Raw genomic sequence first — 27,807 nt, 5'->3', positions numbered from 1 at the left:
TTTGCTTGAATTTTTGATTTGTGAAAGGATATATACTTGTGTAAACCTATATGTACAGTATATATATACTCTATAGTTATGCAGTTTATCGTTGTATCAAATATCTACATTTGAATGGTGCTTCCATACTACCCACTTAATGGTGGACGGAGGTTGCTTGATTCAACAAAGTTGGCGAAATCATCTGCCTGCGCAAGACCTGCTTGGCAGCTGATTCTGCGCAACTGGGCGGCAGTCCACGCACGGGTCGAGTGGCTGAGGTTGTGCATGCAGCCCACAGTGAGGAGAACCCAGCAGGCAAAGTAGCCACCGACGGCCGAGCCGCCGTTGTTCTTGGAGCGCTCGTGCGCCTGCTTCTGCTGCTGCTGCTGCAGCTCCTGCGCCGGGGAAGTGGCGTAGCCCATGAGCTGGGGCATGGAGGCGAGTATCTCGTCGCGCAGGCGGACGATGGTCTGGGTGGCCTGGTGCAGGCGGTCGGCGTAGTTGTTGGCGAAGAACCAGTTGCTGTCGGTGTTAGCGCCGCGGAGGAGGAGGTGGCTGATGGCGTGATTGGCGAGGATGCGGCAGACGCGCATGCTGTTCCAGACGGAGGCGATCCAGACATCGTGGTAGATGTGGTTGACGTCGTGCCGGCTGCGAGTCGGATCGTAGCTGTTGCTGGACGAGTTGGGTTTGGCGGTGAACTGCCACTCGGAAGGGCACTTGGAGAAGGTGCTCTCGAGGCGGTAGTCAATCTCGAACGCCTGTGAGAGGTAGCGCTCGAGGTGCTCAATGGAGATGTTCGCACCCTTGAGAGGACCGGAGAGCATGGAGGTAGAGGCGGGGGAAGAACCGGATGCAGTAGAGGGGGAGTTGGAGGAATCGGAAGGGGCGGCGAGACCGGAGGAGGAGGCGCCGGAACAGTTGGGAAAGAACGAGTAGCCGCCCGGGGAAATCTGTTGGTAGAGATCCAGAAGCTCGACCATGCCGCTGCAGGCGACCCAGTAGGGATCCGAGACGCTGATGGCGTTGGCGGCCTCGATGCGCAGCATGCGTAGGCTCGAGGGCATGGGGCAACCGGAGCGCAGGCAGTTGGTGAGGAGCTGGGAGAAGACATCCTTGAAGATCTGCAGGCCGGTCGAGGTGGAGAACTGGGAGCGGCCGCGTAGGTTGAGGAGCGAAGTGGCACCCTCAATGTGGTGCTTCCAGCCGTCAATAGAGGCCTTGCTGAACTCGTAGAGGGCGAGGACGAGGACAGAGACGATGGTGCTGTCGCGACGGGCGGCCTGGGGGTCGGCGAGGGCGAGATTGACACGCTCCATGGTGCGTGTGTACATCATCATGGACCTGGTCAACAGGTCGGCCTGGCTAGTGGTGCGAGCGAGCCCACTGAAGCCGACGGCCAGAATGGCACCCTCGAGCATGTCATTGCCGCCGTCGTCTTGCGCCAGCATGGCCGGAACGTAGTCGAAGAAGCCGGAGGAGGGACCGGATTGCCGAATGACGTAGTGAGAGAGGAAGAAATCGAGACCGATGATGACGAGAGGCAAGGAGAAGGGACGCGCTATGACTTCGGGCTGACTGCTGGTGAAGTTGTTGTGTCCTAGCCGTTGGCGGTCGCCGCGGTTGCTCCCGTCATCAGGGAACTGTTCGAGAGCCACATCGTCGCCTACGCTAGAAGCGCCGACATGTGAACGACGCCCAGACACGGAGGCAGGAACAGAACCAGCGGATCCTGAACCATCGCCCGATACCGGAATGGCGCTGGGCGAGGCATCCTGGTGGAGGGAGAAGAGCCCAGTCTCGTCCGGGTTGAAAGGATCGTGGAAGCTCATCAACTCGGGCATGAAGCTGCCGCTGGCAAACATCCCGACTCCGACATCGACGTCGCTCATGTCCAGCATGGTGTCGTCAACGACATCGGAGGGGCGGCTGGTGTGATAGTCCGGTGCGGATGTGTATTGTTGTTGGTTTTGTGGCTGTGGTGGGGCTGTTCGCTCCACCGAGAGGCGGTCGGTTGGGGTGGCCGTCAAAGTCCTCTTGGAGACTTTTGAGCGGGCGCGATTGATGACTTGGGTGCTCTCATCGCGAAAGATGAGGCTTGAGGGATCTCTATACCCGGGGCATTTCTGATTCATGCGACAACATTGGCCGCATTCTGGGACTGCTTTGTCGCACTTTTTTTTTAGGGGGGTTTAAATGTGAGCCAAAATGTCTTTTTTAACTTTTTTTTCCCCCTGATGATTTTCTGTCTTTTGTAAAGGGGTGCAAAGAGTAATGACTTACTCTTCTCTTCTTGGCGCGACAATTCTTGCAACTTGTTGAAGGACGACCGCAGTAGACCATGATAGCGATTCTACCGAGTTACCGAGTGGTGATGATGATCGTGGATAGGCGGGGAAATGTGACTGACTTAGTATCTGATTAAGACTTAAGAGAGTGGGGACTTGTGCAGTTCCTTGTGGAGACACCAGGTAAGGCTGGATGAGGTGAATGCCAAGTGGATGAGGATGAATGCCAAGTTCGGACAAGGATACGGTTAAAAAAAAAAGGATTGGAAAGAGAATAGCCAGACGATAAGATGATTTTGAAAGGGGCGAAAAACGTTCTGCCTAAATAAGCACACACACCCACACACACAATTTATTAGCGCCCGGCGGCTGAGCCGGAAGGACAATTATCGTGGTACATGTTGGTTATGAGGTTGGTTATGAGGTGAAAAGATGATCCATTGTTATCCATCGATCCGTTGCTTATGTCTCATCCCGTGACTAGAACCTCAGGATAGCCCACAAAGCCCATAGCCCAACCCAACCCAACCGGGCTGGCCCCATCGGTGGGCCATTGTGACGTGTTGGGACCCTGGAACTAGAGATAACCCGCGGTTCTCCTGGCAGAACTACGGTATATCAACCCGTGCTGCCCGGAAGTTAAGAAAATTAACATTATTTACCTCTCCCATTCATATCTATCTACTATTGTTGCAATCTGTTATGGCCTAGTCAGGCTAGTCCTACTCGACCTGGTGTGGCCACCCTTGCTTGTATTGTGGTCTACCTAGGTTAGTTGTACCCGACCTGGTGTGGATACCCAGTCTTGCCTATCTGGGTTAGCCGTACTTGACCTGGGCTAGACTGTTCAAAAGTGTTAACACCCCTGCCCCACACCACTGTGATTATATAATATTCTGCCGGTCAGAAGATTTTCTTTAATACCATTGTAAATGAAAATCTCTGACTCTTAATGATTGTTTACAAAAGGCTAGATATCAGTTTAGGACAACAAACCAAAATATCCAGACATATGACATGAACTCAAGAGAGTTGAGGTCCACCAGTTCATTTCATATAGGCGGTATAGGCGGTATAGGCGGTATAGGCGATAAGGGAAGGCGGTATATGGGTGGGGCTAAAGGGGGTGTTAAAACTTATGAACAGTCACTGTAGGTACCCCGGAAGAGACTACCTAGGTACCTACCTAGGTAGGTACTCGTGCTGGTGTGTCTTGTTTTGCTTTGCCTTGCTGCACCATGGACCCGGAAAGCCCGAAAAGCCCATTCGGGCCCATAATGGCTCCAAACAATACAAACATGCCAATTCATCGTAGTTATGTACATAATTAATGCATTTTTGGGTTTTCAATTACCGACTGAGCTATACATACAGCTTTACTTTTTTACAAGAGGTACTTGTTTTTGTCAGGGTTTATGCACTAAACAGAGGTACCATAAGTAATACTATAGAGAAAGCGATAATTCTATCAATCCCCTATTGATACTATATATAATTTGTAATATCAGCGTATGACTTCGTAACCTTTAACTATACGGAAGTTCCTCGTAAAACGGTATCTTGATTTATAAAGAAAATACCTACACAGGCTATATTCGTGCAACCTAGTATGTTGCAACGGCCAGTGAGGTCAAGCGAATCAATATGATGTGGATGGATGGAAATGATTATTGGTTGAAGATCCTCAGGAGACAGACTGCTGAAGAGTAGCCTCGGAAAAAAACAAATGGAAAAAGAAAATATGAGCAACGGCTTATATATACCTCAAAGTTCGACACTACTGATCCACCAAGTAAACGAGCTTGAAACCGCTTACCTCCTTTCTCCGAATCATCTCCAATCCTTCCAGGATGCCGGAAAACCCGCCCGACATGACCTTGGCAGGTTGGTTCTTGAGCTTGCCCTCGAGCAGGTACTTCTGGGCGCCGCCGTAGAGCTCGTCGGCAAAGATACGCGCATCAGGGTCCGCGTCCAGCCCGTAGGGGGCAACCCAGCTACTGCCCCGACCCTTGACGGTGGATCCTAGGATCCAGTCGGGCTTGACAACCTTGCGAGTGGCTTGCGTCTCGGGGTACGGGTCCAGCGCCGTGTAGCGGCCGCCCGCGCGGCCAATGGCCTCGTAGCACAGCTTCATGGACGAATTGACGGTGACGCAGTCGATGGCGTAGGCCAGGGAGTTCTTGGTGTAAGACCTGATCTCCTTGGCGCAGTCGGGGGACCGGTAGTCAAACGTCTTCTCGGCGCCGTAGGAGAGAACCAGCTCCTCGTGCGACGGTGAGCAGGTGGCGATGGGCCGGAAGCCCGCCAGCTTGAGCAGCTGTAGGGCCATGGTGCCTGTCGAGGTGCTACCGCCGTTGACGAGCACGTGGGGAGTACGGGCAGCCGAGTTGGGCGCGGTCAATGACCCGGGCACCTTCATAGAGCGAAATAGAGCAATGCCTGCAGACGACAGCGACGTGCCCATGCATGCGGCATCGGTGAAGGACATGTCATCCGGCAGACGCAGAGCCTGGGTGGCCACGGTCGAGGCGTACTGGCAGAAGCCGCCGCCGCTAGGCCTCTTACGGTCCATGCTGTCTGCGGTGCCCAGTACCCGGTCCCCCACCTTGAGGTCTTGCCTGGTCACACCGCTGCCAATGGCCACGACGACGCCGGCAAAGTCGAAGCCGAGAATGGCGTTGGGCACAGCGAAGCCCTTGGCTATCTTGGAGTCGACGGGATTGAGGGCCAGTGCGGCCGTCTTGACAAGCACGGAATCCGGCTCCAGGTCGATTACGGGCACATCCTGCGAGACGCGGAGAGTGCCCTCCTCGTCAGCAGCGATGATCGCGGTCTGCGTCTTGGGGATGGTGACGCCCATTGTGAAGGATGGTGATGCAGGCGGTAGTGTTGGTGAGGGTGGTGGTGACGTTGCTATTGTTCTCCTTGTTGTTGTTGATTGACCAGGGAGAGAAATAAAAGGATTATCGGAAATGACAAGAGGAGACAAAGAAATATGGGAATGGGTTGTAGTCGTAAACCAGCGACAGCATTAACCTCGTAGCTAATGTCTTAACAATGACAATACTGACATGTCTTTTCACGTGGTAGTTGTCGACTGCAAGATCTATATACACGTGCGCGATCTCGTACGATTGTGGCTCGAGGCGGGCTGAGATGGGAGAAAAGGCAAGCTCTTCTCTCTTCTAGGGATTGGCTTCAGAGGTTACCATCACAGTCCCGTCCGGCCGTCGCACTCGGGTCACTTTCCTATGGGAAAACAAGTCCACATTCCCATTATGGCAAGTCAAGAGACGGCCGCACGTGTTGGGGAGGAAAAGGACGAAGCTGTCGTCTCAAAGAAGAAACGAAATGTCGGGGCGGGATATATGGCCAAAAGCGAAATAGTTGTGGATCGCTGATACGGGAGTGGGTGGACCTTTGTTGCTTGTAAATGAAAATCACATTTGGACGTTGCTTGGTTAAGACAAGCACCGATGACAATGCAGCCGGCAATCCTTCGCGGTGGGAAAATAGATCCATATTGGGTATTAGGGAAACCAGTGTTGAAGAGGGGCCAAGAATAGGTCTGGTTTGGAGGCGTTTAATTTCGGACGCATGGATCTTACAACAAGCACTTGTAAGTAAGCACCTGAATCCCGTCGGATTTGGCCCCAAAAATCATGCAGAATCCTGTAGGATTTGGCCCCCAAAACCTTGTAGGATGTAGCCGTTAGACTGCACAATTCTCCCTATGACTAGCTTGTTCGAAGTTTACCTCCGTATATACGTTAACGTATGTACGTGTTATGCTCATTATCGCCATTGATGGTAGTATCCTTGCGTTTCATTCGACACTTGACATGGTGCTGAGTATCGGGTCGGCAACACCCTGGGGCTTGTCCCGCGTGGCAGAGGCAGGGTTCGGATCTACCCAGGATGCTTAATCGTACATATCGACCACGTGTGGACCAGCCAGAGTCTTGGAGTTGTCTCGGCAAGGCTTATTTTATTTAGGTCGGGTCTGTCGAAACAGGGGTAACCTTGTAAGCCCCACACATGTCGGTAACACATAATCCTATTGGCTCGCCTTTGCCCCGTGTCCTAACCTATTTAGGTACCTAGGTATCCGACCCACGAGGTCAATGCCCGAGCTAGTACAACATAGACAGGTAAGCTGACAACCTTGGAAGCTGACAAGGCTAACGCAGCCTTGCCTCGTGGATTCCTATACCTCCATCGCTGAACCGCAGGTACTTCAGAAGCCAGTTTGAGACCATATGTTACCTCCACATTATACTGCGGGTCACTCAACATTTGACTAACCGGATTAGGAAGCTCCGAAAGAGAAAGGATTGAGGGAGGTTCACAAATCTGTGGATACACATGTATCATCAAGTTCCTGAGCTCTTTCTTCATCGGGATACCACCTCAACAATTAAAGGGGTCCCCACGGAAGGGTCAAGGCTGAAGTTCACATCAAGGCGAGCTCTTGAGGTAAGCCATTTGAAATTGCCAAGGCGAGAGCATGGGTTCTCTCGATGGAGACCTGATCTGTAGCTGTCAGGTTTAAACATAAAACCTATCCATCATGGCATCTCAACTCGTCCGTCGACCTGGATCCCCAGCGCTTGCGGCTTCAGCCCTTTCTCCTTCATTCAGCATTGTCTGGTCTAATACCTATACCAAGTCTTACCAAGTCTCTTTGTGCCTTTTGATTCGAGTATACCTACTTGAACATCTTTTATTATATTCAATTCCATATACCAGACAAGTCAAGCAATATACACACCCCACCTATATATACTCCTATTTTCCATCATCTCCTTCAAAATGTCACCTTCACACAACGAGCCCATTGCCATTGTTGGCAACGCCTGTCGATTCCCTGGGGATGCCACATCTCCTTCTAAGCTATGGGAACTGCTCAAGGAGCCCCGAGAGGTGGCCCGGCCCATCGATCGTTTCGCGGCTTCGAGCTTCTACCATCAAAATGGTCACTACCACGGCGCCAGCAATGTCCGCGACGCTTACCTTCTGTCTGAAGACCCCCGCAACTTCGACGCCCAGTTCTTCAACATTCCCCCTGGTGAGGCTGACTCTATCGACCCCCAGCAGCGCACAGTCCTCGAGACTGTATACGAAGCCGTCGAATCCTCTGGCCTGGTGCTCGAGGACCTACGCGGCTCAGACACGGCCGTCTACGTCGGTGTCATGTGTGACGACTACGGCAACATTTGCTACGTCGACCAGGAGGCGGTCCCAACCTACGCCGCCACCGGCACGGCCCGTAGCATTCTGTCCAACCGTGTCTCTTTCACCTTCGACTGGCGGGGTCCGTCAATGACCATTGACACGGCCTGTTCGTCGTCCCTGGTCGCTATCCACCAGGCTGTTCAGGTTTTGCGCAGCGGAAACTCCAACGTCGCCGTGGCCGCCGGTGCCAACTTGATTTTCAGCCCGAGTATGTGCCTCTTAATGATCTCCCTTGCTACAAAAATGCTTTAGAAACTTTGCTAATGTTTGGACCAAAGACATGTTCATCGCCGAGTCGAACCTTAACATGCTTTCCCCCACGGGCAAGTCCCAGATGTGGGATGCCAACGCCAACGGCTACGCCCGTGGTGAGGGTATCGCCGCTGTCATCATGAAGCGTCTCTCCGACGCAATCCGCGACGGTGACCACATTGAGTGCGTTATTCGTGAGACGGGGTGCAACCAGGATGGTCACACTCCCGGTATCACCATGCCCAGCCAGGAGGCTCAGACCAAGCTGATTCGCGACACCTACCGTCGTGCCGGCTTGGACCTGAGCAAGGCCGAGGACCGTCCTCAGTACTTTGAGGCTCACGGCACTGGTACTAAGGCCGGCGACGGTGTTGAGTCCAAGGCCATCTACCACGCCTTCTTTCCCGAGGGTCAGACCACGGACGAGACTCTGTGGGTTGGCTCCATCAAAACCATCATCGGCCACACCGAGGGTACCGCCGGTATCGCCGGTGTCATGAAGGCCTCCCTTGCCATCCAGAATAAGACCATCCCGCCAAACTTGCACTTCAAGAGTCTCAACCCTGAGATTTTCCCGTACTACGGCAAGCTGCAAATCGCCAAGACTGCGCAGCACTGGCCCGCGCTTCCCGCCGGCGCCGTTCGCCGTGCCTCCATCAACTCGTTCGGTTTCGGTGGCACCAACGCTCACGCCATTATTGAGGCCTACGAGCCCGAGGTCTCTGCCGTGCGGGCTGAGGCTGCGGTTAGGGCTGCTATGGCCTTGCCTCTCACCTTTTCCGCTACATCGGAGAAGTCTCTAACCAACCTCATGGCCAAGTACCTAGAGTACCTGATTGAGAACCCCGATGCCGACCTCACCAGTCTGGCCTTCACCCTGCACGACCGCCGTTCTACCTTTGCGTACCGCAGCCACATTGCTGGCCAGTCGGTCGAGGAGATCTTGCCCAAGCTACAGAACGCTGTTGAGGAGCAGCAGTCTGGCAACTCGGCCAGCATCGTCCGCGGTACTTCAGCCAAGAAGCACCTGCTCGGTGTTTTCACCGGTCAGGGCGCTCAGTGGGCGACCATGGGTCGTGAGCTGATCCGCGCCTCGAGGCTCGCACAGGACATTATTGGCAACCTCGAGCAGTCCCTCGCCGAGCTGCCTGCCTCTGACCGCCCGTCCTGGTCTATCATGGAGCAGCTCATGGCTGACCCCGCCCAGTCTCGCATTGCTGAGGGTGAGATGTCCCAGCCGTTGTGCACTGCCGTTCAGGTCGTCCTGATCGAGGTACTGAAGCTGGCCGGCATCACTTTCGATGTCGTCGTCGGCCACTCCAGTGGTGAGATTGGTGCCGCGTACGCCGCCGGATTCTTCAACGCCACTGATGCCATCCGCATTGCCTTCTACCGTGGTCGTTACGCCTTCATGGCGAAGGGTCCTGAGGGCCAGAAGGGTGGTATGTTGGCTGTTGGTACCACTCTTGAGGATGCTCGCGAGCTTGTCGAGCTCCCCGCCTTTGAGGGTCGCGTCTCCGTCGCCGCATACAACTCCGACGCCAGCGTCACCCTCTCCGGTGACCTTGACGTCATTGAGGAGGTCAAGGAGGTCTTGGACGACGAGCGCGTCTTCAACCGTCAGCTCAAGGTTGACACTGCGTACCACTCGCACCATATGATCCCCTGCTCCGCCAAGTACTATGAGGCTCTTGACAACTGCAGGGTTCAGATCCTCAAGCCCTCTGGTGAGACCAAGTGGTACTCGCCTGTGTACGACGGCAAGCTCATGGAGCCTTGCGAGGCGCTCAAGCACACTTACTGGGTCGACAATATGGTCAACATTGTCCTGTTTGCTACGTCCCTCAAGTCCGCTCTCACCAATGCCGTACCTCAGCCCACACAGGTCATTGAAGTCGGTCCCCACGCCGCCCTCAAGGGTCCTGCCTCCAACGTTATCGAGGAGGTGGTCAAGTCTGCGCTGCCTTACACCGGCACCCTTGCTCGTGGCCAGAACGACGTCAATGCCGTGGCCTCCACCCTCGGTTACATCTGGGCTCAGTTTGGCCGCAGCTCCGCCGACTGGAAGGGTTACTCGGAGGTCTTCTCCTCGGGTATTCCTACTATTCTCCAGGAGCTGCCCAGCTACCCCTGGAACCGCGACCGTCTGTTCTGGTACGAGGCTCGCAAGTCGCGTGTCAACCGCCTTCGTCAAGACCCCGCTCATGTCCTGCTCGGTACACGCACCGACTCCACCAACAAGCGCGAGTACCGCTGGCGCAACTATATCAGCTCCAAGGAGATCCCCTGGCTCTCCGGTCACAGCATTCAGGGCCAAACCTTGTTCCCTGCTGCTGGTTTCCTCGTGATGGCTGTTGAGGCTGCTCGCGTCGTCGGCCGTGACCAGGCCATCCACGCCATTGAGCTGCAGAACTCCTAGATCCACCGCGCCCTGGGTGTCAACGAGGACAAGGGTATCGAGACACTCTTCACCCTGTCTAATGTCACTTCTGTCCAAACGGGTGCAGATACCTCTACTGTCACTGCCAACTTCGCTTGCGATGCCTGCCTCCAGAAGGGTTCTGATGTCTTCACCTCCATCGCCTGCGGTAAGCTCATCATGAGCCTCGGCACTCCCTCCTCCTCGGCCCTGGTCGAGTACCCTAAGGAGGCTGGCCTTGGGATGCTGAACGTCGACTGTGAGGAGTTCTATGCCTACCTGGCCTCCATCGGCTACAACTACGCCGACCTCTTCAGGGGTATCACCTCCATGAGCCGATGCTGCGACTTGGCTCAGGGTGAGATTATCACCTCTACTGCCAGCCAGAGCGGCCCCATGGACGAGTTCTTGCTGCACCCGTCCACTCTTGACGTTGCCTTCCAGGCCATCTTTGCGGCCATCAGCTACCCCGGAGACGGTGCACTGTGGGATCTGCACATCCCCACTACTATCCGCCGCGTCGTCATCAACCCTGTCATCTGTCCGATGAACGGTGGTCTTAACGAGAAGGTCCGCTTCTCAGCTACCTCCAACCGCGCTGATGACAGTACCTTCTCCGGCAGCGTTGACATCTTCCCTATACACAGCGACCACTCGCTGTGCCAGGTTGAGGGAATGGAGGTCAGCCCCGTGGCTCCCCCTACGGCCAAGGACGACCGCCACATGTTTGGCCACACCAGTCGCTGGCTCAGCACCCCTGACGCCGAGGCCGTGGCCAAGCATGTCTCAATCACCACCGAACAGGAGCAGGACCACCAGCTTCTCGACCGTCTCGCGCTCCAAGAGCTCCGGAAGGTGGTTGCCTCTGGTAACTCCGAGCATGTCCATCTCCGCGCCTGGGCCCAGGGTGTCCTCAAGGTTTCTGGCACCGACACCTCCACTGAGCAGAATGACATCTCTAGCGCCATTGTTGGCGAGGCTTCCGCTGGTGACCTCGCTGTCCTCAGGGCCCTTGGCTCTGGCGAGTCCGGCTTGCTGAACAAGTTCTACTCCTCGGCGTTTGGTGCTGCGGAGGCTCGCGGCTCTTTGATCTCGCTGGTTCACCAGATTTCCCGCCGCTACCCTCACATGCGCATTATGGAGCTCAGCGCCGGCAACGGTACCGCTACCAAGCCTCTTCTGGAGACTCTCGGTGCCTTGTGCTCCGCCTACACTGTCACTGACTCGACTGACGAGCATTTCGCGGCCCTTAACAAGGAGCACGGTGAGTACCTCTTCACTCAGACCCTCGACCTGGACCAGGACCTCGAGGAGCAGGGCTTCTCCGCCGCCAGCTTTGATCTTATCATTGCCCCCGCCGGCCTCCACAATGTGCAGGACCATGCTCAAACCATCCAGAAGCTGCGCTGGCTTACCAGGCCTGGTGGTTTCCTCTTTGTCCAGCAGATCACCAACGCCAATGCTGTCCACGTCGCCCTAACCGTGGCCAGCTTGGCGTCGCAGACTGAGGTTCCCGAGCTGTCCGAGTACGATGTTCTGCTTCAGGACACTGGCTTCTCCGGCATTGACTCTGTCACTCCGGACTCTGTCAGCCCCTTCAGCGTCTTCGTGTCTCAGGCCGTCGATGCTCAAATCAACGCCATTCGTGCTCCTCTGACTGCCGGCAACAAGACCACCATTGACCAGATTCTCCTCATCGGTGGTCGCCGCTTCCAGACCTCTCGCATGATCGACAACATCAGGAACACCCTTGCCCAGTACTGCGGAAACATCACGTCGATCCAGAGCATGCGCGAGTTCAAGCCGTCCCTGCTGGCGTCTAGGCCTCTTGTGCTTTCCTCACTGAGCTCGACGAGCCCTTCTTCCAGGACCTAACCGACCAGAAGTACGAGGCCCTGCAGACTCTGTTCTTCCGCTCGCGTTACATTGTCTGGGCCACTCGCGGTGCCAACGGCGACAACCCTTACGCCAACGTCATGAAGGGTGTCGTCCGCTGCTTGCTGATCGAGATTCCTCACCTTCACTGCCAGATGTTCAACATCGAGGGCAAGGTCAAGATCGACCAGCACGCCACCGTCCTGGCCGAGCAGCTGCTGCGCCTGCATATTGCCGACGGTTGGAAGGACAAGATCCCCACGTACAGCGCTTTGTGGACCTCGGAGCGCGAGCTGATGCTTGCCGACGACAAACTCCACATTACTCGCTACGACTCCGAAGCCGAGCTCAATGACCACTACAACGTCTTGCGTCGTCGTGTCGTGGCTGATGTCTCCACCGCTGACCGCGTGGTTGCCATCACCGCCGATAAGAGGCTCCAGCAGTTCCGCCTCAACCCCCAGGCTCCCATTGGTGCCGAGGAGGCCAAGGTCTCCATCAACGTCGAGAAGTCCCTGTCCACCGCTTTCAAGGTTGGCGACCTCGGCTACTTCTACCTCAGCATCGGCACCAACAAGGAGACTAGCGAGACTGTCCTCGCGCTGACTGACCAGCACCAGTCTCTTCTCACCGTTCCTGAGTCGCGCCTTCTGGCCGTCAATGTCGCCGCCAGTGAGCGTCGCACCCTGCTCGTTTCTGTCGGTGCCACGCTTCTTGCCTCGGCTCTCCTCAAGAAGTCCACTGCCAGCGACAGACTCGTCTTCCACGAGGCGCCCACCGTCCTGGCCGAGCTTCTCCGTGAGAAAGCCCGCAAGATCGGCGCCCAGGTCGTCTTCACTACCACAGATAAGGAGGCCGCTGGTTACTGGCAACATGTCCACGCTTACACTCCCGGTCGCGAGCTGAGCAGGCTGGTGCAGGCCAACACGAGCCTGTTTGTCAACTTCTCTCCCGCCAGCGAGGGTAGTGGGCTTGTCAGCCGCCTTAAGGCCCAGCTGCCGTTCCGCGCCCGCTACCGCACTCTCTCAGACTACCTCCCGTCGCAGTCCGTTCTCTACTCGGACACGACCGAGGCTCAACTCGCCAAGTCCCTCAAGGACGCCCATGATAAGGCTCTCTTTGAGGCCTCGTCGGTTGACTTTAGCCAGGTTGCCAATACCTTTGTGCAACAACTTGCCGCTGACCAGACTCTTAGTGAGCCCCTGACCACCATGGACTGGACTAATCCTACTCCTTTCCCTGCCAACTTGACCCTCGCCATAGACCAGGTGCGCTTCCGCTCTGACCGCACCTACTTCCTCGTCGGTATGACTGGCAGCTTGGGTTTGTCCACCTGCGAGTTCATGATGGAGCGCGGCGCCAGGCACTTTGCCCTGTCCTCCCGCCGCCCCAACATCGACCAGCGCTGGCTGGACAAGGTCGAGACCAACTTTGGCGCCTCGGTCAAGGCGTACCCGCTTAACATCACTAGTCGCGAGAGCCTGCAGGGCGTGTACAAGGAGATATGTGCGACGCAACCCCTGATCGCGGGTGTGGCCAACGCCGCCCTCATCATGCGCGATGGTCTCTTTATGGAGTCCAACGCGACCACCATGAACGAGGCTCTGGGCCCCAAGATCAGCGGTACCTTCTACCTGGACGAACTGTTTGCCAACATCGATCTCGACTTTTTCATCCTGTACTCTTCCCTAGTGTACATCACTGGCAACATTGGTCAGACCTCCTATGCTGCCGGCAACGGTTTCATGGTCAGCTTGGCCCACCAGCGTCGCAAGCGCGGCCAGTGCGCCAGTGTCATGAACCTGGGTGGTATCAACGGTATCGGCTACATCACCCGTACTGACCACAACATTCTCAACCGTCTCGACATCATGGGCTACGGTATCATGTCCGAGCTCGACTACAAGTACTTCTTTGCCGAGGCGGTCATGGCCGGTCCTCCCGACTCCGGCCGCGACCCCGAGGTCTCTGCTGGTCTCAAGTTCGTCAACCCCAAGACCGACAAGAACCCGCCCAAGTGGTGGGAGGACCCCAAGTTCAGCCACTACGTCATTGACAAGAGCGCTCGTGAGGTTGGTGACAAGACCACTGAGGGTGCGATGTCCACAAAGGCCCAGCTGCAGGAGGCTGCCACTGATAAGGATGCCTCCAACATCATCCTGACGGCCCTACAGGCCATGCTTCACAAGAAGCTCGACCTGCCGCCCTCGGAGAGCGTCCTGTCTGATGTCGCCATTGTCGAGATGGGTGTCGACTCTCTCGTCGCCGTCGACATGCGCTCTTGGTTCAGTAGCGAGTTCGATCACGACATCCCCATCATCAAGATTTTGGGTGGTGCCACTCTTGCTGACCTAGTCGAGGACACTGTTGCCAACCTGTCACCGTCCATTGCCCCCAACTTGGGCGGCGCCGCTGCTGCCGAGGAGGAGGCCAAGGTCGAGGCCGAGATACCTGCTGAGGCTGCCACTGCTGCTACCTCTGACGATGAGCCTATCTTTTCTGATGATGACACCCCTGCCACCACCGACACCGATGAGGGCTCTGTCACTGGCAAGTCTACCGCCGACGAGAAGGTCGAGACTGCCGCTGCCCCTACTGCGCCGGCTGTCGTTCGTCCCAACTTTGTCCGCGTCGAGAAGATGACCTACGGCTGCTCTCGCTTCTGCTTCCTCCGCCAGTACCTCGAAGATGCCAGCTGCTTCAATATCATTGTCCGCACGCGTCTGACCGGTCAGGTTGACGTGGCTCGTGTCCGGGAGGCCGTCTACAAGGTCGGTGCCCGTCACGAGGCCCTGCGCACCGCCTACTACGTCGACGAGGAGGCCGAGCCCATGATGGGTGTCATGCCCGACTCCAAGCTCCGGCTCGAGGTCAGTAAGATTACCCACGAGAGCGAGGCCGAGAAGGTCCATAAAGAGGTGTCCAAGTACAACTTCGACATCGAGAACGGTGAGGTCATCCGCATGCTGCTCCTGACTGTCGGCCCCCGCGAGCACCACCTCATCTTCGCTGTCCACCACATTGCCATTGACGGCTTCTCCTTCAACCTAATGATCCGCGATATGAACATGTTCTACCAGGGCAAGCCCGTGCACACGATTGCCTCGCAGTTCACCGACCTGGCCATCCAGCAGCGCAAGGACATTGAGGGCGGTCGCCTGCAGGACGACATTGTCTTCTGGAAGAATATCTACACCACGGTGCCTGACCCTCTGCCTCTCTTCCCCTTCCCTGGCGTCGGTGCCCGTCTCCCGCAGACCAAGTACGAGCACGAGGAGGTCGAGATAGTGCTCGACTCGGCCATTGCGCAGGAGATCCGTACCCTCTGCCGCCAGAACCGCTGCACCACGTTCCACTTCTTCCTCGCCACATTCCGCCTGTTCCTGACCCGCTGGCTCGAGATTGACGACCTGTGCATTGGTATCGCCGATGCCAACCGCAAGGACATCAAGACCCTCGCCACCGTCGGTTTCCTGCTGAACCTGATCCCTCTCCGCTTCGGCGGCCTCACAGGCAAGGAGACCTTCTCCACCCTCCTCAACACCGCCAAACAGACCTCATACTCTGCCCTCAACCACTCTGCCCTGCCCTTTGACCTGGTGCTGCAGGAGCTCGAGGTGCCTCGCTCCTCCTCCCACAGCCCCATGTTCCAGGTTTTCCTCGACTACCGTCAGCTCGCCCTGAAGACGCCTCCCATGCTCGAGTCCCAGACCGAGGGCGAGAGCAACTTCGGTGCCACCGCCTACGACGTTGTTCTCGATGTCACTGACGACGCCGCCTCGGACATTACCATCAAGTGGCAGACGCAGAAGTCGCTGTACAACCGCCGCCACACCCAGGCCATGATGGACAGCTACATTCACCTGCTGCACCACTGTGCCAAGGGTTCCGCCGGCTCCATCGCCTCCGCTCCCCTCTACCGGGATGAGCATGTCACGGCTGCCATTAAGGCTGGACGTGGTAAGTATCACATGAACCGTCCCCTACTCCTACTACTGAACCTCGATTAACTGTATTGTCTTTCTCTCTGTGTAGGCCCCCAGTTTGACGGCCAGTGGCCCGAGACCCTGTCCCTCAAGGTCGACCAAGTCTCTGCCCAGTTCCCCAACGACATTGCCCTGCGTGACGGCCTCGGCGACTCCATGACCTACAAAGCCATGGACCGCACCCTCGACCAGATATCCGAGGAGCTCGTCCAGGCTGGCATCCAACCCGGTAACAAGGTCGGTGTGTTCCAGCAGCCCTCGGCCATGTGGATTTGCTCCTTGCTCGCTATCTGGCGCAACGGTGCCGTCTACGTGCCTCTTGACCCCCGCAACGGCCTGTCCCGTCTGGCGGCCACTTGCAGTGTTGTGGAGCCCAGCTCCGTGCTCTGCGACAGCTCCACTGCCGCCGGTGTCGCCCAGCTCGCTCTCCCTGTCGGCACCAGCACCATTAATGTTGACCAGGTCCGCAAGACCAACGACTCTCCCGCTCGCCGTCCCAACTTGTCCAAGGGTGATTCGTCTGCCATCATTGTCTCTAGCAGTGGTTCCACCGGTGTCCCTAAGGGTATCGAGGTCCGCCACCTGAGCTTGCTCAACCTCTTCGAGGGTGACAGCCAGATCTGGACCCTCGGCCGCCCCAACGCCGTTCAGCAGAGCGCCTACAGCTTCGACATCTCTCTTGACCAGATCTTCACCTCTCTCGTCAACGGTGGCATCCTCTACGTCGCTTCTCAGGCCCAGCGCTCCGACCCCCAGGCCATGGCTGAGCTCATGGCCAACAACCAGATCACCTACACCATGGCCACGCCGTCCGAGTATGCCAACTGGATCAACTACGCCGCTCCCACCCTGTCCAAGACCACGAGCTGGCGCCGCGCCAACGTTGGTGGTGAGGGATGGAACGCCACCCTGCGTGACTCCTTTGCCGCCCTCAACCTCCCCAGCCTCAAGATCCAGAACTGCTACGGTCCCGCCGAGAACAGCGTCTGGTGCACTCGTCATCCCATTGCCTACCCTGCCGATTCCACTCTCATCCCTGCCGGTCCTGCCCTTCCCAACTACTCCTTCTACATCGTGGACAAGCAGCTCAATGTTGTTCCCACCGGAGTCCAGGGCGAGATCCTCATTGGTGGTGCCGGTACCGCCGTCGGTTACTACAACCGCACCGACCTGACCAACGAGAAGTTCATCGAGGACAAGAACGCCTCCTCTGTTCACGTTGCCAAGGGATGGAACCGCGCCTACCGCACCGGCGACAAGGGTTACCTGATGGTCGACGGCACCCTCGTTGTCCTGGGCCGCATCACTGGCGACACCCAGATCAAGCTTCGCGGTTTCCGTATCGAGCTTGAGGACATCGAGGCCACCATTGTTCGCGCCTCCAACGGCGTTCTGTCTCGCGTCGTTGCCAACGTGCGCGGCGAGGGTCAGGAGAGCTACCTGGTCGGCTTCGTCGAGTTTGCTGACGGCTACCTGACCGACCAGCAGAAGATCTACCTCGCCCAGCTGCTCAACCAGGTGCCCCTGCCCCAGTACATGAAACCCAACATGCTCATCGCCCTTAGCCGCATCCCCCTGAACTCTCACGGAAAGATCAACAGGCTTGCCATTGCTACCATCCCTATCCAATCCCAGGTCGATGATGTCGAGATCTCTACCGAGGTCACCGACACTGAGAAGGCCATCTGGGAGCTGTGGGAGGAGATGCTGCCCCAGTCCGTTATGGATGGTGTGGTCATCAACTTGAACCATGATTTCTTCCAGCTCGGAGGTAACTCCTTGCTTACTGTCCGCCTGCAGTCTCGCATCCGCGAGGCTTTTGGGATCGTCGTTCCTCTCCCCAAGGTCATCGAGTCCAGCAAGCTCTCTGCTTTGGGTGCCCTCCTCGATAACCTCTTGGCCAACTCTGGCATCAACTGGGACCTCGAGACTGCCCTCGCCGATGACATGCTCCAGATCTCTCCCGCTGACGCCTCCTCCACCACCCGCAAGAACGCCCAGCCCCTGACTGTCATCCTCACCGGTGCCTCTGGTTTCATTGGTCATCACATCTTGGAGCACCTCATCCAGGACCCCAAGATCGGCCGCGTCCACTGCATTGCCCATCGTCCCCTGTCTGACGAGCTGCCCCACCGCCAGAAGTTCAACGCCGTCGCCGCCTCCTCAGACAAGATCTCCGTACACGAGGGTGATCTGAGCGCTCCTCGCCTCGGCCTATCCGAGACCGAGTTCGCCGCTCTCGCCGAGCAGGCCGACATGATCATTCACAGCGGTGCCAACCGGTCCTTCTTCAGCACCTACGACCAAGTCCAGGCCATCAACGTCCAGTCCACCAAGGAGCTCGCTCTCATGTCTGCTGCTTCCCTACATGACCACCGCCGCGTCGTGCCCTTCCACTTCCTCTCTGGCACTGAGGCCGCTACCATCGAGCCTGCTTCGGACGGTTCCCAGGGCTACGTCGCCTCCAAGTGGGCCAGCGAGCGCTTCCTCCAGAAGTACGCCGATCAGCTGCGCCTTCCGGTCCACATCCACCGCCAACTGCCCGTACCCGAGGGTCGTGAGGCCCAGGGCGAGGAGCTCGACCAGATCCTCCAGGAGTTCGTCGACGTCGCCGCCAAGATGACCGAGCTACCCAACTCGACCACCTGGGGCGGTCACTACGACCTGATCCCCGCCGACCGTCTGTCTCGTGACATTGTCGGTCACGCCTTCACGGCCCTGGCCTCGACCGACAACCATATCTCCAGCGATAACGTCAAGCAGTACTCGCACCTGAGCTCCGTCCGCATGAACATTGCCAAGGTTGTCGAGAGGCTGGGCTCGCTGCCCGAGTACGCCCAGAGCGACCGGCCCAAGATCCCTGCCCATGTCTGGATCGGCAAGGCCAAGACTGCCGGCTTCCGCTACCAGTTCAGCACCATGAACATGGTCCTGCAGGATGCCGAGGGCAAGGGCCTCGCTATGCTGTCGCGATAGAGTGTTGACTATTCTATCCGGTGTGTTTGTTCTTGTATATAGCTTCACTCATCCCTCTCCCGGTTTTTTCCTATGCCTAAAATCCTCATGTTTACATTATCTTTTGCTTTGGCGTTATAAAAGACTTGCTACAAAGATTTTCCTCTCTTCTGCAGTGATGCTTTAAAATGTAATGTCTTGTAGGTTCTACTTTGCTTTAAAGCACAATGTATTTAATATGATCCGAGAAGCTGGAGATGTCGAATCATATAATCCATGGCTTTCACCTTTGTCCATTCTTTTGGCTGCGTGACGGCAAAGACTTGGAACATCTATTCCAATAAATCATCTCCTGGTTTCACTACAACAACGTCTTGGCCACAGTGAGCATCATTCATCATCTCAATTCTGCTTTTTTCGTAAGCAATGAAATCTGCTCTTAGGCAAGTCTAGCAACTTGTGGTCACTGAGACGTACGCACTACTTTTGACAGACAGGAAACGCGCAGAGACATATATCCTAAAGTGAATTTGGCAAGGGACTCATGTAGGCAAAACTTGCTTCGTAAATTTATGTAACAACGGAATAGGCAAGACAAATGAAAGGATCTATGTACATCGCCTCAGGACATTACTATGCCCTTTGATATAGCGGTTTCTATATCTAACTCTGGTAGTCGTAGACGAGCTTGGCCTCAAGCCTCTCACCGTCATCCTTGGTGACCAGGACCTGCCTGGCATGGTAGCGAGTGCCGTTGAGGACAACGAAGCCGCCAACCTGCTGGGTGACGACGCCCTTGGAGTCGAGGTGCTCGGTCTTGAAGTGCATGACCTCCTCGGTGCCGTCCTCCCAACCATGGCGGAGGTAGTCATCATCGAGGTCGGCGAGCTTGCAGATGCGGGAGCGACCGCGGATATTGCCGAAGAGACCGTGGTTGAGCTCGACGGGCTTCCAGTTGAGGACACGCTTCTCCTGGGTGACGGGGAGGCTGCCGCTGGGCTTGTTCTCAATGTCGAGCAGGATCTCACCGTTCTCGTCCTTGCGCTGGTCGATGGTGAGTGTGACGTTGGCCAAGGCAATGACCTTACGGGTCAGCCAGTTGACGCCCTGGACCTTGAGGATTTCGGCAGAGGACTCGGACAGGTCGTTGTTCTGTAGGTATGGTTAGCATACAGGACTTGTGTGACACAGACATGGGAGAATTTGGTGTCTCTTACAGCAGACCAAGAGCCGTTAAGGTCCTGGACGGTCTTGGAAGCGGGGGCAGCCATTGTGTCGAGGTGTGAGTGGTCTTGCGGTATATTGTTAGGCAAGAGTAGCGAAGATAGAGAGTTGATTGAATGTATTGTCTTCTCTCCAAGTTTCTGAAACCTCCAACACGTTGCTCATATACATTTCGTTGTTCATAGATGACACGCCTTGTGCCGTGGGCACTTGGTACGACACATCCCCCTTAGAGTATCCAGTTGCAGATGGACTAAAATACCGCTCGTTAGTTGGCGTAAGTCAAGCAATGTCAAGCACCACTAGCGTAATTAATCCCTGTTTGCCGCGTCGGGCATAGAAAGCCGGCCCTTGGGCCTCATGTCGTTGGGGCTGGGACAAAGAGAATCCGCCGAAAAGGTGTAGGCTGCCACAATAACTTTGGTAAAAGAACAAAGACACAAAATGTAAATACGTAGGAACATTTTCAAATGGAGAGACAACTTGCATCCTACTTACTTAAAAAGGACAGAGAGGGGATAAGGGGGGATACCACCACGACCATTTCCCAAAAGGGTATGCAGGATGTTCGGTTCACGGCATCGTCGTCTTGTTCATCTTGGAATCCACGATCCAAAGGAGATCATTTATTTTTGTCATCTTTTTTGTTTACATCTGTCTCTTTATCCCTATTTCTGTTTCTTCCCTACTTCGCATCGCTAGCAGCAGCTGTATCCACTAGGATTGGCGTCCACTGCAAGCTATGCCCAGAGTCCCAGGCGTGCTACGGGACACCTTTACAATCTGACGTCGGGCTCAACCGAGTATTGACTTGTGGGCCGCGATTCTCCAGCAAGAGGGATCATCTCCAACATCATGTACGCGGAGTCTGAGAAGCTGCCAATGCATGGGCAGGTCCGCATGCACTCACAATCACAATACGACAAACCTAGCTACCCACCTCAATACGATCAAGCCCAGTACGGCCACCCTCAACGTGGAGGTCCTCAGTACGGGGCCACTCCAATGGGACAACCTCAGTACGGACAGCCTCAGTATGGACCTCCCCCAACAGGACAACCTCATTACGGACAGCCACAATATAGCCAACCCCAATATGGTCAACCCCAGTATAGCCAGCCTCAAAATGGACAAACACCTTACGGACAGCTTCAACCCGGTCCCAATCCCATGTTTGGAGGGCAACCCATCCCAGACCCCAGCTACGACTCGCAAACTGGGATGACCACCATGGGAGGGCCACTGCCTCTGCCCATCGTGATCCCGCAGCAGCGCCCAGGGTCTCAGGAGCGAGGCTTCATGGCCGCCTATACGCCATCTCTGGAGTCGTGCGGCATCGACCAAAGGTCGTTCCTGCGGTTCATCGATGAGACTAACACGGCCTTGGAGGGCAACAAGTACCTCGCCGGCGTGCAAGTCGTCTCTCTTGGCGTGGGCTTCACTCCCGAGGTCATTGTCATGGGTGTCGCCGCGGCGGTGCAGGCGGGCGCCTGGGCAGCCAACAAGGGCTACGTCAGAGGAAAGTAAGTGCAACGAGACAACTCTCCTCTCAAGCCACGATGCTCATCAGCCCCCCGCTTAGGACCAACAACGTCATGGACAAGCACAACCGCGAGCTTTTCGCACCTCACGGTCTGTTCTGCATGATTATGAAATATGAGCCTGAGCTCAAGGAGCCCAAGAATCCCAGCCGTCTCAAGCAGTTTGCCTCACTGGCTGTCAACGGCTCGAATAATGGTGGCGGCAGTGCATGGATGCGTAACCACGTTTCCGGCGAGTCGCAGGGACCTGGCGGTCTGCCTACGGCCGTCGCACCGCTTGTCTACATGGAGAACCACCGCGAACACAAGAAGTACCTGTCCGATTCTCCGCCTGAGTCATTAGACTCCAAGATGGGTGTCGTCCCCGCTGGAGGCAAGATTTCGACCAAGGACAAGGCCAAGAAAGCCTTTGACAACTTCAGCGACTACCTCGACCGTCGCGCTCGCGCAACGTACATCGCCGAGAACGGCAACGACGTGCTGAGCGGGCCGGCTGGTCGTGGCTTCAGCAACCGGTACCTTGACCCCAATCATCCGGCCGTCAACGGTGGTCTCATCGGTTTGCTTTCCGGCGGCGTGTTGAGTCCTACCCCGGAGCAGCGTGCGCAGAAGAAGGCCGGCAGAATTGATGACGAGGAGAGGAGAGTCCTTGACGAGTACAACGACCGGAGGGAGCGCATTTTGAATGACCGACGCAGCCAATCCGAGACAGATCGGGAGTTGAGGCGGTTGGAGAGGGACTACGAACCTCGTCTGGAGCAGTTCCGCAAGAAGAGAAGGGCACTGGAAGGTGGTAACAGATCCATCAAGAACGTAAGTCTAACTCATGTTTCATCCTTCCTGCTGACTTGGTGGTGTTGTTTTTTTGACTTACCATGGCCTTTTGCAGAACATTTTGTACCTGACGATTGTCAACCTTCCTTCAGAGGCCACTCTTGCTGCTGCTTCGTCGACGCTGGGGCAGGAATATGGTCACAGTGTCACGACGGAGACGATGTCACCTCGAGCGTACTAAACTTTCATTCAGTATACATTCCCATGTCTTTCCCGCAGCGTAGAATAGCGGATGTTATGCGGAGGATTTCTTGATTTTTTTTTTTTTTGGCATCAATCTGAATGTTGAGTGATGCGAAGGTGTATCCCGGCCAGGGGTCGGAAATTAATTATTACTAATATTGCCGCCTTAGGATGTCTGCAGATGCCTGATTATATACCGCCTTTTGGCACCGCTCTTACAGTGTATTGTAATATATTGTAACTGAAGCTCTATTCCCACTTTATAACTATAACTTCCAAGGTTACTAGTTAAGGGCTGTGTTATGGTAATTCAAGTATCTGTATTTTCTGCCAGCAAACATCTAGGCATATTCAGGCATCAATATTACTAATATCAGTTTCCATGATATTGTGCTATACATTAAATACCCCAATTACACCAAAATGTAGCCTCAATGCCACGTCAATGTCAGGGCAACCATCATCAGCACAGACAACGCTGTTGGGGATGATGATCAAAACGCCCAGATAATCTATCCATTCCAGAGTACCCCCCAATACACTCTACTATTACAAATTGGTAGCGGATCCAAAATGAATCTTTAATAGAAAGTGTGAGAGGTTTTAAAGCTGCAAAGGTCATGTCGTATACTTGTCGAGGAGAGAGTCCTGCTCTCTTCTTACAGGCTAGCCTCGTGGAGGCGCACCGTGACCGTGTCGCCAGGAGCGCTCACCAGGGCCAAGCCCCACCTAATCTTCTGGTCAGCGTGGACATCCTCGAGTCCGTCGAAGCGCTGGAGCATACGGACGAGGACGTAGCCAGCCTCGGTGAGGGCGAACTGCTGGCCAATGCAGATGCGTGGGCCACCGTTGAAGGGGAGGTATTCCCAGCCGGAGCGGCGGGCCTCCCAGCGCTCGGGCTTGAACTCACCCGAGTCCTTGCCCCAGACGTCCTCGCGGCGGTGCAACATGTGCACGTTGTACAGGACGGCCCGGCCCTTCTTGATGTACACGGGGCTCTGGCCGTCGGGGCCGCCGCCACGGGGTAGGCTGGTGTCCTTGGTGGCGTAGCGGGCGTTGGTGGGCAAGGGCGGGAACAGGCGGAGCGTCTCGCTGATGACCTGCTGCAGGTAAGTGCAGGCCTTGAGGGTGGCAAACGTGATGTTTTGGGGGTCCTCGTAGGTGCCGAAGTGGGCGACGATAGCCTCGCGCAGCTTGCGGAAGACCTCTGGGTGGCGGGAGAGTAGCAGGGTGGTCCAGCTTAGCAGCGCGGCGGTGGTATCGCGGCCGGCGAGCAGGACGTTGAGCAGCTGGGAGCGTAGCTCGATCGGGTCCTTGGTGGTCTCGGCCATGGCGTGGACAAAGATGTAATGCTCTGGCGCGCCCTCCTCGGGCTGCTGCTTCTTCTTGTGGTCGTGCAGGGCCTTGGCGACGCACTCGTCAACGAAGCGGTGGACCTCCTGGCAGCAGTTTCGGAATTCCTTGTTGTCGTACATGAACTTCATCCGAGGCAGACGTAGGCGCTGCGCCATGTACCACTGGGCGCGGTCAAAGTTCTTGCCAAAGTCGGTCACCTTGCCGCCACTGGCCATGCGGTCCTCGGCGTCGCCCATGGCGGCCAGCTGGGAGTAGCAGCTCTCGCCGAAGAGCAGCTCGGTCGCAGAGTCGAGGGTCAGGCGGAAGTAGATGCTCTGAATGTTGACCTCGGTCCAGCCGTTGCTTCCGGCGGCGGGTATGGCGCGCATGGCGTTTTGGACGTGATCCTCTTCGAGACGCAGGTCGCTGATCTGATCACGGGTGAACTGGGGCCGGAGCATGGTACGCGAGTGCGACCACTCGGCGCCGTCGTTGATGAACTGCACACTGATTATCAGCTTGGGCCAGATCTACATGCACGCCAATGCATGAGAAAAAATTAGAACATACGATTCCCTTGCCCAACAACGGGCCCATACATCCCAGTCTCTCACCACCAACGGAGAAGTCCTTGAACTGCTTGGCCAACATGGCCTGGAGGTTCTCAGGGTCAAAGGTGAGCATGTTCTCCCCCAGCCCTCTCTTAAGACGGAAGGTCGAAACGTAGCGTCCGGCATTTTCGCGCATGATGTTGGTGCGGCTCTCGAGCAGCTCTGGCACCACCTTGTTCTTGTCCGCCTGGATGATCTCCAGAATATCGCCGATAGCGAGGGGGTCCTTGGACGGTGCCATGGGCGCTGGCTGGCACCCCAGGCGCTTGGCATTTTGACTGTGCCTCCATTTCTCGCTCACGATGCGCGCGATGAAAGCAAGGCCGGCAAGGACCAGGAGGAGTGTTGGAAGCCCCATGGTCGAAATACTTGGGATTAGAAAGGTGGCAGTTATGGTCTGAACGAACGTATGCCTGTGTCAAGCAGTCATCCGGCCATCCAACGTCAACGAGAAGTCCCTTCCGACAGCAGCGCCCATATATAGATATATCCCCTTTTCCCTTTCCTGCTTCATGGTCACTTAGTTTGGTCATTCTTAGTGAATCCCGGAGGAGTCGATATTCCACTCGGTACTCCGTAGTCAGCAATGCTTACACTGCACGGATCTACTGTGTTAGATCCTTCCGGAGGCGTAGCTGATCGGAGTGGAATTGCGGCATATGTTACCCAATTGGGAAATCGTTGCCCTACGTAGCTGACGCTTGGACCACACACGCTTTCGCCGTGCGCAGCCCAACACAAACACCGCTGCCCTGCCTGTCCTTCATGTTTCTCGTTTCGTTTTCTAGCACTCCGTACTGATGAGTCTCGTTGCGGTAAGTCGGACACCATTCATCAGCTTGAGAGTCCATCATGCCACCGACACCCATGACCGCGTCGTACGATGCTACTTATACAACTTTCCAAACACCTGCATTTCCCGCTTGCATTTCCCGCTTGCTACGCTAAATGGACTCATTACTGAACCATACAGTGCGCTTTGGGAAATCGTCACAATATGTCTGCTAATGGCAGCGTTGAGCCATCCCAACCAAGCAATCAATGAGAACGGCCTGGATAATTAGTAGTAGCACATGGCGAAGAGCTGTCAATGACATGATAGTTGACATCGTGGCTTTCCATATTCTCTAAAGTTTTGCCAGGACATTGCCCTTGCAAATGCCTTTTCGGTAGTTTGACCTTTTCCGCAATCGTTTTCCACATGAACTGGCGCTTGGGTTTTAGGTGGGTACCCGCTGATTACACGTGACGTGACAATACCCGAAAATATGTATAAAGTCGTGGATAAGCCTGATTAGTCACCTGGCATAATTTTGGTAATTATCCCTGTCACGTGAAGCAATGTATGCTGTCGACCGGGAAATATATATCTGACAACATCACACAATCAACTCCCGTCAAAAGTTTTGAACACCTACTCTTCACTTATCAATCTAACGTACTGTGATATTCTACTTGCAGTGACAAGCTAATATGGCCATGGTTCCAAATGTGACCCTGAGTCCTGAATTTGCCTATATATACGGGTCTGTATATCTTGAGCTTTTACCATTGACATAGGTTACTTCCAAGGCCTGATTGCAGTCGTAGCCTCGACATAATCGAAATGACCCAAGCCCGCAAGGAAGGACACGTGCTGTGGACCCTGGGGCATAAAGCCAGCCATGTTGAGGAAGTTGTGTGGGAAGCCGAGATCAAAGTCGTAGCCCTTGTCAACCTCTGCCACATCCTCGGAAGTGAGCTCCAGGCTCAACGCCTCCACATTGGCCTTGAGTTGAGAGACTTTGTTTCCGCCAACCATGGGGAAGATATACGGAGCCTGAACCGATTAGTGAAAGAAAGGATTATGAGATAAATGTGCTTTTACCTTCTGCAGTGCATAGGTGAGCGCAACGGACGTAATGGGGACTTGATGGCGCTTGGCGACAGCATCCAAGGCGGCCGACACCTGTTCTTCACGGCCCGTCTTGACATGAGGCGTTTGACGACCACCTTCCTTGGGGGCGGCATCAGGTGAGCGGAAGTATCCTACAGCCATTAATAAAAAAAAAATAAAAAGAAGGTTCAGTTCATGATGGAGAAAGACTTACCACTGCCGAGCACACCCCACGGGTGAATAGCCATGCCCTCATCCCGAGCCATGGGGATGATATCACGCTCGAGATCACGCATCATAGCCGAATACCGACCCTGATAGACGGAGAAAGGACGGAGACCATGCTCGCGCGCATAAGCATTAGCCTTGGTAACGACCCAAGCAGGCGTGTCGCTGATCCCCAGATATAGGATCTTGCCCTGCTGCACGAGGGTATTGAGTGATTGCATCAGCTCAGGGATGGAGGTGGCAAAGTCCCACGCATGAACATAGTACAGGTCAATATAATCGACCTGAAGACGCTTTAAGCTGTCGTCAATAGCCACGCGCATGCTCTTGGTGCCCGTGCCACCGTAGTTGCTCTGCTGCACGGGCTTGCCGAAGATCGGGCTCAGCGTGTACTTGGTTGCGAGCACGATCTCGGACCGTCGGCCTGTCTTCTGCAGCCACTCGCCGATCCACTCTTCGCTCTGTCCAAATTGGTACATGTTGGCGGTGTCGATAAAATTACCTCCCAGGTCGTAGTAGGCGTCCAGGAGTTCGAATGCCTGCTCCTTTGTACATTCACCCATCATGCCCTTCCAGTTGTCGCCCAGACCTGGATAACAATTTGTTATTGTGCTTTTCGACAGGAAGGAAAACAAAAAAAAAACAGAGTTCTTACTCATGCCGCCCAGTGACAGTGGGCTGACACGCACCGACGCCGAGGGGGCTAGGAGACGGTGGCGGCCTAGGACACTCTTGGGAGGAGGAGGTGGAGGAGGCATTTTCTTGGATTGGGTTTGTTTATGTGTGGATTTGCTGTAATAAGTTGTAGAGCCGCTCTGAAGTTCCAATTCACTTAATCTGGTTCTTTGAGGTTTGATTCGAATGCAACAGCACAGAGGGGGGAGAGGCATTTAATAAAGTGAGAGCCGAACGAACCCATCGTCGGATAGTCCCTCTGAGATTTATTTTGTTACTACGGCCTTAAATGCTTAACTCCTTATCTT

The 27,807-nt window shown here is 55.5% G+C and overlaps 8 protein-coding genes across 8 annotated transcripts; 2 read left to right on the top strand and 6 right to left on the bottom strand.

The window, feature by feature from the left end:
- Positions 1 to 128: 128 nt before the first annotated feature.
- On the bottom strand, positions 129 to 2,325 carry N7516_010892 (Zn(II)2Cys6 transcription factor domain-containing protein; the record flags this gene model as incomplete). Its single annotated transcript, XM_057223610.1, has 2 exons — positions 129 to 2,156; positions 2,266 to 2,325. 2 exons carry the CDS (start codon positions 2,323 to 2,325, stop codon positions 129 to 131), a joined length of 2,088 nt encoding a protein of 695 aa, XP_057068750.1.
- A 1,722-nt stretch (positions 2,326 to 4,047) lies between these two features.
- On the bottom strand, positions 4,048 to 5,130 carry N7516_010891 (zinc-binding alcohol dehydrogenase family protein; the record flags this gene model as incomplete). The annotated part of the gene is made up of 1 exon (XM_057223609.1): positions 4,048 to 5,130. The coding sequence occupies one exon, from the start codon at positions 5,128 to 5,130 to the stop codon at positions 4,048 to 4,050; it is 1,083 nt and encodes a 360-aa protein (XP_057068749.1).
- Positions 5,131 to 7,082: 1,952 nt separating this feature from the next.
- On the top strand, positions 7,083 to 19,013 carry N7516_010890 (uncharacterized protein; the record flags this gene model as incomplete). Its single annotated transcript, XM_057223608.1, has 5 exons — positions 7,083 to 7,713; positions 7,784 to 10,128; positions 10,177 to 12,006; positions 12,045 to 16,011; positions 16,087 to 19,013. 5 exons carry the CDS (start codon positions 7,083 to 7,085, stop codon positions 19,011 to 19,013), a joined length of 11,700 nt encoding a protein of 3,899 aa, XP_057068748.1.
- A 642-nt stretch (positions 19,014 to 19,655) lies between these two features.
- N7516_010889 (uncharacterized protein) lies at positions 19,656 to 20,263 on the bottom strand (the record flags this gene model as incomplete). Its single annotated transcript, XM_057223607.1, has 2 exons — positions 19,656 to 20,144; positions 20,210 to 20,263. The coding sequence occupies 2 exons, from the start codon at positions 20,261 to 20,263 to the stop codon at positions 19,656 to 19,658; spliced, it is 543 nt and encodes a 180-aa protein (XP_057068747.1).
- Positions 20,264 to 21,071: 808 nt separating this feature from the next.
- N7516_010888 (uncharacterized protein) lies at positions 21,072 to 22,772 on the top strand (the record flags this gene model as incomplete). Its single annotated transcript, XM_057223606.1, has 3 exons — positions 21,072 to 21,739; positions 21,799 to 22,570; positions 22,647 to 22,772. The coding sequence occupies 3 exons, from the start codon at positions 21,072 to 21,074 to the stop codon at positions 22,770 to 22,772; spliced, it is 1,566 nt and encodes a 521-aa protein (XP_057068746.1).
- Positions 22,773 to 23,433: 661 nt separating this feature from the next.
- Positions 23,434 to 25,078, bottom strand: N7516_010887 (cytochrome P450; the record flags this gene model as incomplete). Its single annotated transcript, XM_057223605.1, has 2 exons — positions 23,434 to 24,609; positions 24,680 to 25,078. The coding sequence occupies 2 exons, from the start codon at positions 25,076 to 25,078 to the stop codon at positions 23,434 to 23,436; spliced, it is 1,575 nt and encodes a 524-aa protein (XP_057068745.1).
- A 328-nt stretch (positions 25,079 to 25,406) lies between these two features.
- N7516_010886 (uncharacterized protein) lies at positions 25,407 to 25,589 on the bottom strand (the record flags this gene model as incomplete). Its single annotated transcript, XM_057223604.1, has 1 exon — positions 25,407 to 25,589. The coding sequence occupies one exon, from the start codon at positions 25,587 to 25,589 to the stop codon at positions 25,407 to 25,409; it is 183 nt and encodes a 60-aa protein (XP_057068744.1).
- Positions 25,590 to 26,281: 692 nt separating this feature from the next.
- N7516_010885 (uncharacterized protein) lies at positions 26,282 to 27,582 on the bottom strand (the record flags this gene model as incomplete). Its single annotated transcript, XM_057223603.1, has 4 exons — positions 26,282 to 26,539; positions 26,588 to 26,748; positions 26,811 to 27,413; positions 27,480 to 27,582. 4 exons carry the CDS (start codon positions 27,580 to 27,582, stop codon positions 26,282 to 26,284), a joined length of 1,125 nt encoding a protein of 374 aa, XP_057068743.1.
- Positions 27,583 to 27,807: the final 225 nt, after the last annotated feature.

This window comes from Penicillium verrucosum (assembly GCF_028828655.1).
Source record: "Penicillium verrucosum strain IBT 35672 chromosome Unknown utg000005l_segment0_segment0, whole genome shotgun sequence".
In the NCBI taxonomy this organism is placed as follows: domain Eukaryota; kingdom Fungi; phylum Ascomycota; class Eurotiomycetes; order Eurotiales; family Aspergillaceae; genus Penicillium; species Penicillium verrucosum.
The sequence above is the reverse complement of the archived record's forward strand: the minus strand, read 5'-3'. Positions and strand labels throughout refer to the sequence as shown.